The sequence below is a fragment of the Pagrus pagrus genome, assembly GCF_965226575.1.
Source record: "Pagrus pagrus genome assembly, chromosome: 3".
NCBI classification, from domain to species: domain Eukaryota; kingdom Metazoa; phylum Chordata; class Actinopteri; order Spariformes; family Sparidae; genus Pagrus; species Pagrus pagrus.
This window is the reverse complement of record NC_140187.1, coordinates 24,987,202-24,998,934: the sequence shown is the minus strand read 5'-3', so window position 1 is coordinate 24,998,934 and position 11,733 is coordinate 24,987,202. Positions and strand designations below refer to the sequence as shown.

At 39.6% G+C, this 11,733-nt stretch overlaps 2 protein-coding genes across 2 annotated transcripts; one reads left to right on the top strand and one right to left on the bottom strand.

Annotated features, from left to right (window-relative positions):
* Window positions 1–1,296: 1,296 nt before the first annotated feature.
* thoc7 (THO complex 7) lies at window positions 1,297–4,191 on the top strand. The gene is made up of 8 exons (XM_084349274.1): window positions 1,297–1,386; window positions 1,642–1,762; window positions 1,874–2,001; window positions 2,214–2,300; window positions 3,467–3,524; window positions 3,618–3,684; window positions 3,783–3,852; window positions 4,020–4,191. The coding sequence occupies exons 1-8, from the start codon at window positions 1,350–1,352 to the stop codon at window positions 4,076–4,078; spliced, it is 627 nt and encodes a 208-aa protein (XP_084205400.1). The 5' UTR covers window positions 1,297–1,349; the 3' UTR covers window positions 4,079–4,191.
* Window positions 4,192–4,269: 78 nt separating this feature from the next.
* On the bottom strand, window positions 4,270–10,916 carry LOC311255091 (interferon-induced GTP-binding protein Mx). The gene is made up of 12 exons (XM_084349273.1): window positions 10,712–10,916; window positions 8,821–8,958; window positions 8,532–8,686; window positions 8,119–8,257; window positions 7,829–8,027; window positions 7,656–7,734; window positions 7,446–7,568; window positions 6,266–6,407; window positions 6,034–6,192; window positions 5,821–5,897; window positions 5,486–5,731; window positions 4,270–5,361 (listed from the first exon to the last, which is right to left on the bottom strand). The coding sequence occupies exons 1-12, from the start codon at window positions 10,896–10,898 to the stop codon at window positions 5,137–5,139; spliced, it is 1,869 nt and encodes a 622-aa protein (XP_084205399.1). The 5' UTR covers window positions 10,899–10,916; the 3' UTR covers window positions 4,270–5,136.
* Between the last annotated feature and the right edge of the window lie 817 nt (window positions 10,917–11,733).

The following is an 11,733-nucleotide window of genomic DNA, read 5'->3' as shown; positions in this document are numbered from 1 at the left end:
ATCAATGAAATTCAATGACAGTAAACTTTGGGAAATTGTGATGAGCATAAACAAGGTCAAGGGGGTGTCATAAAAGCGTCTACATATAAATGATGCTGTGAAATTAAATAAATAAATATTGGAATATTTTAAATAGCTGAGGGTTACAGGTGTGATTTTGCATCTCTCACTCATTTTCTCAGTGTATTTACCCCAGGATGAAACTTTTTTCAGGGACAACAAGTTGTATTACAACTAAACTTTTTTTTTTAGCATAGCACAGTAGATTTCATAATTGATTTTAAATCCAGTTATTCAATGTAAAAATGCAGTCAGGATAACATCTCAGTTGACTATATGGTTGTCATGCAGTGCATATTGAGATGTAAATAGTTATTTGTGTCATCACAACTTAAAATGTTACCTTGTTCTCTCAGCTGTTGTGTAATTGACACTCCTACTTCTCTTTGCATTCTTTTTGTACAGTAAAGGAAATGGAGGAGCGGCCCAAAACTGTTAAATAATTTGATACACTTCTACTTTGTTTCTTTGCAGAACACTTGTATGTAGCCACCTTTTTAGCTTCTAACACGTTTCTGGGGACCTCATTACCTTAAATAAACAGCTTGTTTATTCAGTTATGGAAATATGTTCATTAAATGAATATTTCTGAGTTTGTCTCATTACCTTATTACTATTGTAGTACCCTCCTGAGTTTGAATTTCTCTCTCAAAATGGTGCACATTTAAATGCTAATAAACTAGGCAAAGTGGCAGTGCCTCAAGCTTTCACTTCCTGTTTCTCCTAAAGTGAAAGAAACTCACTTTAAGATTATTACAAACACAGACCCTGTTGATCAACAGCCTTCACTCTGATCCTCCATAATGTTGCCTACAGTTAGTGTCAGTCACCTTTTTTCAAGCATTTTTTCATGTTAAGTATCTCTTAAAATAGGTGATATCCCTGTTTTTGACACATAAATTATGTGTTTAGTATTTACTTTAGTATTTAGTGATATGGCTGGGTATCATATCCACCACAAACTGTAAGAATTATAACAAAACTTGAGATACAGTAAGCCTACTTAATATATGCCTTTGAATTATATGTGTGCGATGGTTATTATTGCTGTTATTCTTTTGAGTAGCTGTTGTTTATTTCATCTGTGCCTTGTGTGAAATGTATAAAATTATCTACATGTATGTTTCTGTTCCCTTCTCTTATGTAAATCACCTCGTTCGCTCTTCGAATAAAGCTTTTTTAAAAACTTTAAACCTCAGCTCGTGCTCGCCTCTGTGACCAATCACCGTCGTCTGACCTCAGAGGCGGGGCTAGCTGCTTTGTTCACTTCCTGCTGTTCAATAAAGTTTATGCGGCTACGTACAGACATGGGCGCTGTTACAGATGGTAAATAACTTTTTAATTCGTTGATATCAGCTCTGTTTTTAAAGCTACGAGTAGAAATGTGTGCTAAAGCTCTTAAAGTATCCATATGTACCAGGTCATACTGCCAAAAACGAACCAATTTTACACGTAGAAGCATCTTGCTTTCAAAACAGCTAATCTACTGTAGCCATGTTAGCTAACAGTTAGCTCGCTCAACGGCAGCTCCCTGCTGTGTCTGATTCTGCTGTTTCATTCCTGTTTTCTATCCTATTTCAGATGAGGTTATTCGGAAACGTCTTCTTATTGACGGGGACGGAGCTGGTGATGACCGCAGAATAAATGTGCTACTGAAGAGTTTCACCAAATGGTGCAACTCGCCTGGGACCCCAGAGGAGGGGTAAGTGAGCTCTACACACCACAGCCTTAGACTTTGTCACCAAGGATTTACATAAAAATGTAATATTAATAATTAGCTTTGAGTCACAAACCGTGTTGTAATTCTGTTCAGGTTCACGCAGTATCAGAGGATGTTGGGCATCCTGGCTCAGTGTGAATCCTCCATGGGGAAGACGTTGATGGTTTATGACATGAACCTTCGGGAAATGGAGAATTATGAGAAAATCTACACTAATATAGGTAGGAAACATTCTGGTAATTTGAACTCAGATCCCTTTTTATTTAAGTAAGCAGACAAGTTGTTGACAACTGTTTATGCTCTTATACACCAGAAATACTCATGTTGTTACATTTCATACTTTGTGTGGCAAATAGAAGAACTGGACCACCAGAGTCAACACAAAAGAAACATTGTTTTTGTAACAGAAAATAACCTCATTTCTACATTGCAGAACAAAACATCACATCTGCCCATGAGAAGATTGCAGAATGCAAAAAGGAAATTCAGAGAGCAAAGAGAATAAGAAAAAATCGCCAAGGTAAGAATATTTTTAGTGCTCCAGATAGATTTAGGCAAATATTAACAGGAGAGAATTACCTCTTGTGTTTTTCCATATAACCTGAGATGGGCAATATAGAAGGTGCTGTCCCACCACCAAGTAAAATCAATACATTACACAGTTTGAAGGATAATTTCATTCAATTATAAAAGTTCAGTCGTTATCTACTCACCCCCATGCCGACGGAAAGGCAGATGAAGTGTCATAGTCCCACAACACATTTCTGGAGCGTCACAGAAAAACAGTGTTGGAGCATTCTCTTAAACAACTGTAGTAGAATAAAATCAACAGAAAAAAACAAACATGGAATTGCTCCATACTGCTCGTCCGGGGTAATCCAAATCTCTGGAAGCCCAGAGACCCCCAGATTAATTTGAAAAGACATTATTTAACTTGACGGATGGCCATGCTGGTGCACCCACTTCAGAAAGGTGCGCTTTAATGTTTTAGCTCAACAGCATCAGTGAAGATTTCAGCTTTATAAGGGTGTAAACAACATCTTTTTAAGTCATTTTTTGGATCTGGGGGTTTCCAGTGACTTGGATTACACTGGACGAGCTGTATGGAGCCATGTTATGCTTGTTTTCGGTCGTTTTTCCTTTTTTATTTTAAAACAAGTCCCCAGCTACTTGAGTTGTTTAGCAGAATGATGCAACGCTGTTTTTCTGTGAAGCTCTTGAAATGTCTTGTGGACTGTAAACCTTTCCATCGGTATGGGGGTGAGTAGATAATTACTGAAATTTCATTTTGGGGTGAACTTATCCTTTAGCATAGTGCTGAAAGAGGTGGTTGATCAATCAACCCAACTTCTCCAATGTAAGGATTTGCTCCTTTTTACTATTTCATATATTTGTAAACTGAACATCTTTGGGTTTTGGGCTGTTGGTCAAGTAATTTGAAGAGACAGCCTTGGGTATTTTGGACTTGCGTCTCATTTTCACTAGTTTTTGATGTTAATTAACTTAATTGATTAATTAATCAATGAGAATAATCAGATCAATCAATACTTGAAACAATCCTAAATTACTGACATTGTTTAATATTAGAAAATATATTTCCCTCAGACATCCCCCTCTTGAGTTTTAGCATTTATAGCAGATGAACAGACAATGCATTTATTGACTTTTTATTTTCTTTCCCTCTAGAGTACGATGCTTTAGCTAAGGTCATCCAGCAACACCCAGACAGACATGAAACACTAAAGTAAGTCAGTCTCATGTGTATCATCCAGATATCAAGTTGTTGTGCTTTGTCCTGTTTTATGTGCATCATTTAATTTAATTTAATCACTTACAGGCAGTTGGAGGCGCTTGACAAAGAACTCATGCAGCTGTCTCACATCAAGGAGAATGTAGATGCAAAGGTACGAATACATTTATCACTACTTCTATTCTGACCTGTAATATTTTCAATCATCAGTCATATTTTGATTTTTTTTAATCTCAACTTTGTCCCACGCAGTTGGAATTAAGGAAGAAGCAGTTCCATGTGCTGCTCAGTACCATTCAGGAACTACAGCAGACACTCGAGAGTGAGTAAATAAGGACATTTAAGGTGCCATGATTAGCATTGTCTGTGCTTTTCAGTGGTCCTATCTTTCAACAGCTGATCTGACACAAAATGTTGATGTATTTCATCTGTAACGTTTAGAAAATGTGGAGGAACCAACATCTTTCTAATAATTGTTGTCTTTCCTAGACGACGAGAAATCAGACAATGACGACAGTCAGGAGAGCCCTGCAGAGAATGGTGAATGAACTCGTAGACATCCTGGCTGCAAGAAATGAAGAACTGCTTTTAAATGATTTTGTTTTTTGTCCTAAGAATACTTTTTGTATGTATTTTTGAATAAAGTAGACTTGTCCATGTCTGTCTTGTTCAATTTATTCACTAAAATAGTGTTTCTCTTTAGATGTCTGTCCATTTAACTTTTAATCTGTTAACTGAGGTTTCCAGGCTGACAAGGATTTCATGATGGAAAGCACTGTATGGAAGAGATACATCAGGCTAGCATTAATAACAAATTAATAGAAGTTATTGAGATGGAAGCATTGATATCCACTTATATCAGAAAAACATCTACATATTCATAATTGATTGATCACTGGACTGGAGGTCAGGACTGAATTAACTTTGTATTTAAATCACTGATGCAGCGCCTTCAGTGCTGAGGGTGGAAGATCATAACTGCCTATTGATGGCATGGAAGAAGAAAGTTGTGTTTATGCACTTAGTTATCATATGTGTTGTACATTTTTAATTATTAAGGATTATATTCAGACTGGGTTTTAATTTTTTAAACAGCAATTTCCTCTGTACAACCACACGAGGGAGCTGAAGTACAGTCCTGAAAGAACAGGATTGTAGTAACTGTCATTTTGATCATTACGCTGCTGTCATAGATCATTTATGTTGTATCATTTTCTTTAAAGTTGCCAATTGTTAGTCAAATGCCAAATATAAAGTATGAAATTGTGTTGTCCTATTTAAAAATGTTAATATTCACTGGGAGTGAACTATTGATATCTCAGAAACTTGGTATGAGACTTACACAGTATGTTCCTATAATCCCCTCCTGTAAATGATTTTGAGTTGTGTGAAATAGCAGACAGTGCATATTACAGTACGTTTAAACAACTCCCCATACGTAGACATTGGCCTGTTCTGACCGAACTGATACATTGAAAGCAAATCCATCCATTTTACAGGACATAGTACAAATAATAGTATAATAATCCTACAACCACCTCTGTTCTGTGCTATTTGACCTATGAAAGAGGTCCAGTTATCTCATTCTGTCGGGCCTTGACCCCCTCTAGAACTCCGCCAGGTACGCACGGGCCTGTGTGAGGCGTTTTAGGCGACTTTGCAAAGCAGCCCTCTTGCTGCCGATGTCAAAATCCTCCTTCAGCAAGACCTCTGAATTCTCCTTGTCCTGAAGCACCTGCAGCATCTCCCTCTGCAGCTGGACAGCAGACTCCTGCAACATGTGGTAGCGGATCACCAGCGGTATCTGATCAGCCAGACGCTGGCTGGCAATCTGAATGAGGAAAAGGAGAGAAAAGGTTGACGGACAAGGGCCGTCATTGAAAATGTGTAACCTCTGCCTAAACCTTTCTGTCCCTGTTTATGTTCATGAATCATCCTTCTAAATTAAATCTTACCTTGTAATACGATTTAAGGTGTAGCATCAACTCCTTCAATGTTGCATGATTATCCATGTTGAACAAAATACCGTTCCATTTGTCTTTCTTCTCCTCCTCGTCCTCGTCCTCCTCTCTCTTGCAGTCACTCAAACTGCTGCTGTAGGTCCTGTCCTGAGAGTAAACAAGCAGCTCCATCTTGACCTGGGTTCTCAGCACAGATTCAGCAGTAGACTCCTTTTCTTGCTTTATGGCTTCGATCTTTGCCTACGGTAAAAAATATGCAGATTAAATTTTTAGAGTCAAAATACCAACAGTGACTATCCGTCACTATCAAACTCTTGGATGATGGCTACCTTGGCTGTTTTCACAAGGTTAGGAAGTCCAGCAAAGCTACTCTGGGCCAGCTGTATGAACACTTTCCTAACAGCATCTGAAAGAAAACAAATACAAGAAGTTACAGCAACTTGAAGTCTACTGAGTCTGTCACTGGTGGTTGTATGATAACAAAAGAAAGGCTGTGCAACAGAGAAAAACACATTAAGTCTGCCATACATCCAATCATCTACCTCCTATGTCTTTGAGTCTCTTGACAGCTGGTTCTTCCAGCTGTTTGATCTGCTCCTTGACTATAAACTCAAAGGTCTTGTAGTTGATGAAGCCTGGCAGTTCTCTTCCACGGTATCTCTCTTCATACTCCTCCACCTCGTCCTCAATCCTCTCGTTAACTGAAATAAACAAACATATATTTCAGCGTCCTGCTGATGGACAGCTGTAGACCAGATCAAATGATACACTCACAGTTTTCTCCCGAGCGGTCCAGATGGGCAATCCACTTCCTGAACTCGCTTCTGAGTGTAGAAAAGATGTTAAGTCTTTCTCCACACTTGAGTTCTTCTCCTGTGGTCAGACTGATGGCATCCTGAGTGAAAGCTGTCACTTTCTGTAGCACACATGTGACAGCAGAAACAGATGTTAACAGGGTTTTTTTTATGTTTACTTAACATCATTTAATGACAAATTCATACTGGTGGTGCACATTTGTTGTTGTTGCTATGACGAGGGCAGGGCATGTAGATGCGGTGGCCAGTAGGTCCTTTAAACATTGCTCCATCTTTGGGTTTTTTTGCTGCTTTTTTGTCTTTAACCCTCCATCTAATTAAGCACCCCTTGCCTACTATAGAGATGAACTCATCAACATTGAAAAAGGAAGTGATGCAATCACCCCAGGAAGAGAGGAAAGAGAGCTAGGATCAGACTTGGACTTATAGAGCTGTTCCTCTGCCAAGGCAGGAAAATATAGTGGATAAGGTGCGACTCAGGCTAATAAGATGTTGCACATATTATCTGCCCAGAGAATTCACCAATGTTTTATCCTGTTCGATCTATCTATGGTAGCAGACTTACTGTCTTCTACCCATTTTCTCAATATTCCTCACTAGGCCAGAGGTGAGAAGAAGTATGGGAGGGATGCTTTCTGAGCTGTAGATATAATCTGAACATTGGGAGACTCGAGAGGATTAACATGGCATCGCACTGTGCATACAGTTGTGCTGTTATTTTGTTCCTCCATGATCATGTTTTAGAAACTACTTCAATGTAAGTCATTGGTGTCTCTGAGTTTTCTTCATCTCTCCTGAATGGTCAAGCAAGCCGAAATTCCACAAGTGAAATGTCTGCACAGAGCCCAAAGGAAACTGAAAGACAATGCTGACCCAGCCACAATCTGTTCACCCTGCTGCCATCTGACAAAAGATACAGAAGTTTCCCCTGCCGTACCACCAGACTACAGAGCAGCTTCATTCCTCAGGCTGTGAGACTCCTCATTTCCTTCAACTGTTTTGTTTTTTTGTTCATGTGATGTAGCTAAACAGGACTCAAACTCAATTTCCTTTTGCAACCCTAGCATCGTTTAGTGATGGATAAATGTAACCTTGCAGCCTTGAAGCCAGGTAATGTTATGTAGAGTGAGTGTTCTCACATCAATGAGGAAGACGACTCTCTCAGCTGCATCAGATGGGGGTCCATTGCCATATCTCTCGAGCTCTGCACGAGTATGTGCTAGTTTCTCCTCTATCTGCTCTTCCAGTCGAGGCAGAGATTTCTGCAAATCACAAGTCAAAACTGTATCACCTCAAAACTAAACAACGTACCTATAGTAAACAGTTAAAGTAACAAAGTAAGAATTTACCTCAATGTGATGCACCAGCTCAAGTGTGAGTTTCTCAGCCAGTTTAGGAACAGTGGCGTGGCCGTCATTGTAGAGAGTGCTACAGCAAGAATATAAAGCCACTGAGTATATAATGCAAATCACAGCTTTGATGAATCACCATGAAAATATGTGCTAAAAAAGAATGAACTTACTGGAAATGCACATGATCTTTGAAGAAGGCTTTCTCTCTTTCCGTTGCTTCAGTAAGAGACACCTTCTCTGTGATCTCCTTCTGACCCCTGCACTTGACGATCATGTAGCCCTTCTTCAGGTGGATGACCTCATTGTGGACGATGTCAACCACCGTCTCCTCTGTGCCTTTGTCCACCAGATCAGGCTTGGTCAAGATACCTGACAGAAAGAGAGAGAAAGAGAGAGAAATAGTGAACTACAGAAAAGTAACTTGGCAAAGTGGCCCTTTTCTAAAATCAGCTCTATTTACCCAAAGTCCTCTCTCCATCAGGATCCACCTCCTGTGCCATCTTCAGAGCCTCTGTGGTTGCTATGTCCACGTTGCTTGGAACAACCACCAAGCTGATAGTTTCTTGTCTTGTGATGAACTTCTGGATCAGTCTCTTGATCTGAAATGATATTTTCATATTGTACGTCAGACTAAAAGTCTATAGCCTTACTAGCAGCCCCATGAGGATGTAAAAGCATGGCCTCAGTGTCTTGCTAGTGAAATGGTCATGGGAAGTCATTCATTCATGGGAAGTTGCTACACAACATCCCCAATCCCATGAGTGTGAAACACAGGACCCAGGTTTGACCTCACTGTTCACACCTTGTATCAACTTCCTACCAAAGAAAGTGTCCCTGTGTAAACTGTAGACAGTGTCTTGTGGACAATCACACCTGGTCTCCGATGTTCTCTGGTTGTCCCTTTACAGCCACTCTGGCGATGCCGGGCAGGTCAATGAGCGTCAGGTCTGGAACATCAGGAGAGGCGATCTCCAGACTGATGAGGTCATCACTGATCCCCACCCCGACCCCGGCCATTTCATCCTGAGCTGGAGAGAAAGAGCGTGGTGTGTGATGCTTACAAATGATGAAGTGCTGAATACAGAAACCTTAAAATATTCAGTAGCTTCTCCATCAGTACTTGACTTTTGATAGAGATGTTCAAGATTGCCATTTACTGCACCTTCTCGAATCTTTTTCTCCACATCTGCAGGGTCGCCCAGCTCTTCCTCGTGGTCCTGGTAGCTTATCTTTCCGTACCACTCCTCTCCTTCCTTCTTTCTCTTCATCTTCAGTTCGAGAGGACATCTTGTAACAATGCCTGAATTACAAATGAATGTATGATGAAAGGGAGGAAATCTGTGAAATCCAGTGTGCTTGATGAAATTATGACAATCAGTGGAACACTCATATAACATCCTCATGAAAGTGAGATCAGTATTGAAGGGAAACATCATGAGGTCATGGAAAGATGTTAAGGAGAATTCAGAAGGTTTAGGGAATTATGTGACGGCCGATTGTTAGTGAGGTGGGTCTGCCACGGTAACACTACAGCGTTCTGAAGATGGACTACTAAAACTGCAACTTAGATACTTTGCCCCATATGTTCTTATTGTGTTGTTTAATTTAGGAAATATAAATATGATAGCCAGGTGAAAAATACTACTTTATTTGGGGTGCTGAGTGGCCTACAGTAACACCAAAATCAAGGCATTATAAAATCCAGCAACTATGATGAACTGTTGTGGATCACATCAGTAGCCTCATAGCTTCCAGGGCTGTCTCTACCTCTTCATCGGCTTGCATTTTCATGCAACAGTTCTGTGTTGTTGTCTGTGTAATTAAGTAAAATTATGCAAGACAGCATAACTTGTTAGGTAGGAAACTATTACTATGTCAATTTTCTTACGGATCAACCATGTTGATTTAACAACATCTGGATAAAAACATCTCATATCACCTTTTCTTTCTGATTCTAACCTGATTATAAGCCTTTGAACATAATATCCTAAGAAACCACCACACAACTACACACCTTGAAATGTTGACCTGATTGTGCATGTTGTGACAAGCTGATTTTTGTTTTTGTAAATAGCTGAATGGTGCGCTGATTTAAACATTGCTGCCACAAGTTATTGTCAACTGCACCAGGTCAAACAGGTTGGAAAACACGCAATGACAAGAAGTGTAGTAACTGAAACAGAAGGAGAGGTGAGTATACCAAAAACAAAACAGGAAAACAAACTACAAGTAATACACATTAACATGACACAAGAGGATTTTTACTGGATTTTTTTCTTCTTATTGCTATTAATATATGAATATTTCCGTGATGTATTGACCTCCAACTGGAAATGTCCCCGGTTTTTATTTCACATATCTGGTCCTCTTATTCTGCAATAAAGCACTTCTGTGGACTTTGTAAGGCCCTACTTTTTTAAAAGCCTTGTGACATTCTTGCTAGCTATAAATTTCTGTTGTTGCCAACAAGTTCACATAGCATTCTCATCCCTGCCAAAGCACCTGCTGTAAGACCAGCCATGCAGGTTTTCGAGTTTCCATCTTCTAGTTGATAGGAGTTGTTGATAATTAGAAAAAAACATTCAAAATCAGATATCTGAACCAAAAGGCAAATGGTCAAAATTAAACTGGTGAACACTGTTGAGCATCTCGAAGGGAAAATCATTTTCTCGGCCATTGGGCTGGAGGAGACCAAAACTGAGCTAAAAGGAAAAGGAAGATTCTTCGCTGGGTGGCCAGAAACACAAATCTGAGTGAACACGCATGTTGCTTCATGTCTGCGCAAGGTGCAGGACAACACAAAGGAACTTTATAGGGTGATAATACTGTATATCAGAGCAGTGTTTCTCAGTTTGGTTCTGCTGCCCCATGGCCAAAAATTAAATAATGCACCTTTAAATATTATCTGATAGGCCACTGATGGTCGTACAGCGTACTTTTCTAGATAGATAGATAGATAGATAGATAGATTTGACTTATAGCACTTAAGTTATTAATCCTGGTGCTCTAATAACCTGTTGCTGTAAGAAAGATTCTCAGCGACTGTAACTCACCGCTTCCTCTCGGCAGAGCCACCCCTGACAGCGCCTCCAGCACAGAGCTCTTCCCCGAGCTTTGGTCTCCGATCACGGCGATAGCAGGCAGCGCCAAGTCCCTCTCTACTCCCAGAGAGCGGAGAGAGTCAATGAGGTCAATGCAGGGACGAACCCTCTCCTCATACTGCTGGTTCAGACTGTTCATGCTGCTCACTTCTTGTCTGCTGTCATATGAGTTGTATGGACTGGGATGAGTTGAGCGTCTGGAGCCCACAGGAGCAGAGGCTGAAGTGGCAGCTGGAAACTGCGGATACTTTAATGGGTTAGGTTTCGTTTCCTTTCTTCCCTTTTTCCGGTAATGGGACAAAATGTTGATCTATTTCATCTGTAACGTTTAGAAAATGTGGAGGAACCAACATCTTTCTAATAAATTGTTGTCTTTCCTAGACGACAAGAAATCAGACAGTCAGGAGAGCCGTGCAGAGAATGATGAATGAACTTGTAGAGATTGAAATGATTTTGTTTTTTGTCCTAAGAATACTTTTTGTATGTATTTTTGAATAAAGTTGACTTGTCCATGTCTGTCTTGTTCAGTTTATTCACTAAAATAGTGTTTCTCTTTAGATGTCTGTCCATTTAACTTTTAATCTTTTTACTTTATTTTGAAGAATTAACTGAGGTTTCCAGGCTGACAAGGATTTCATGATGGAAAGCACTGTATGAAAGAGATACATCAGGCTAGCATTAATAACAAATTAATAGAAGTTATTGAGATGGAAGCATTGATATCCACTAATGTCAGAAAAACATCCACATATTCATTATTGATTGATCACTGGACTGGAGGTCAGGACTGAATTAACTTTGTATTTAAATCACTGATGCAGCGCCTTCAGTGCTGAGGGTGGAAGATCATAACTGCCTATTGATGGCATGGAAGAAAGTTGTGTTTATGCACTTAGTTATATGTGTAGTACATTTTTAATTATTAAGGATTATATTTAAACTGGGTTTTAATTTTTTAAACAGCAATTTCCTCT

Bases quoted from the DNA above. Each gene is read 5' to 3' on its own strand.
- thoc7 (XM_084349274.1), top strand. From the start codon at position 1,350: ATGCGGCTACGTACAGACATGGGCGCTGTTACAGATG. The intron at 2,301-3,466 runs GTAAGAATATTT...CTTTCCCTCTAG, and splicing joins AATAAGAAAAAATCGCCAAG to AGTACGATGCTTTAGCTAAG. The intron at 3,525-3,617 runs GTAAGTCAGTCT...AATCACTTACAG, and splicing joins GACAGACATGAAACACTAAA to GCAGTTGGAGGCGCTTGACA.
- LOC311255091 (XM_084349273.1), bottom strand. From the start codon at position 10,898: ATGAACAGTCTGAACCAGCAGTATGAGGAGAGGGTTCGTCCCTGCATT. The intron at 8,687-8,820 runs GTGCAGTAAATG...CTTTCTCTCCAG, and splicing joins GGAGAAAAAGATTCGAGAAG to CTCAGGATGAAATGGCCGGG. The intron at 5,898-6,033 runs GTAGATGATTGG...GTTTTCTTTCAG, and splicing joins GAGACTCAAAGACATAGGAG to ATGCTGTTAGGAAAGTGTTC.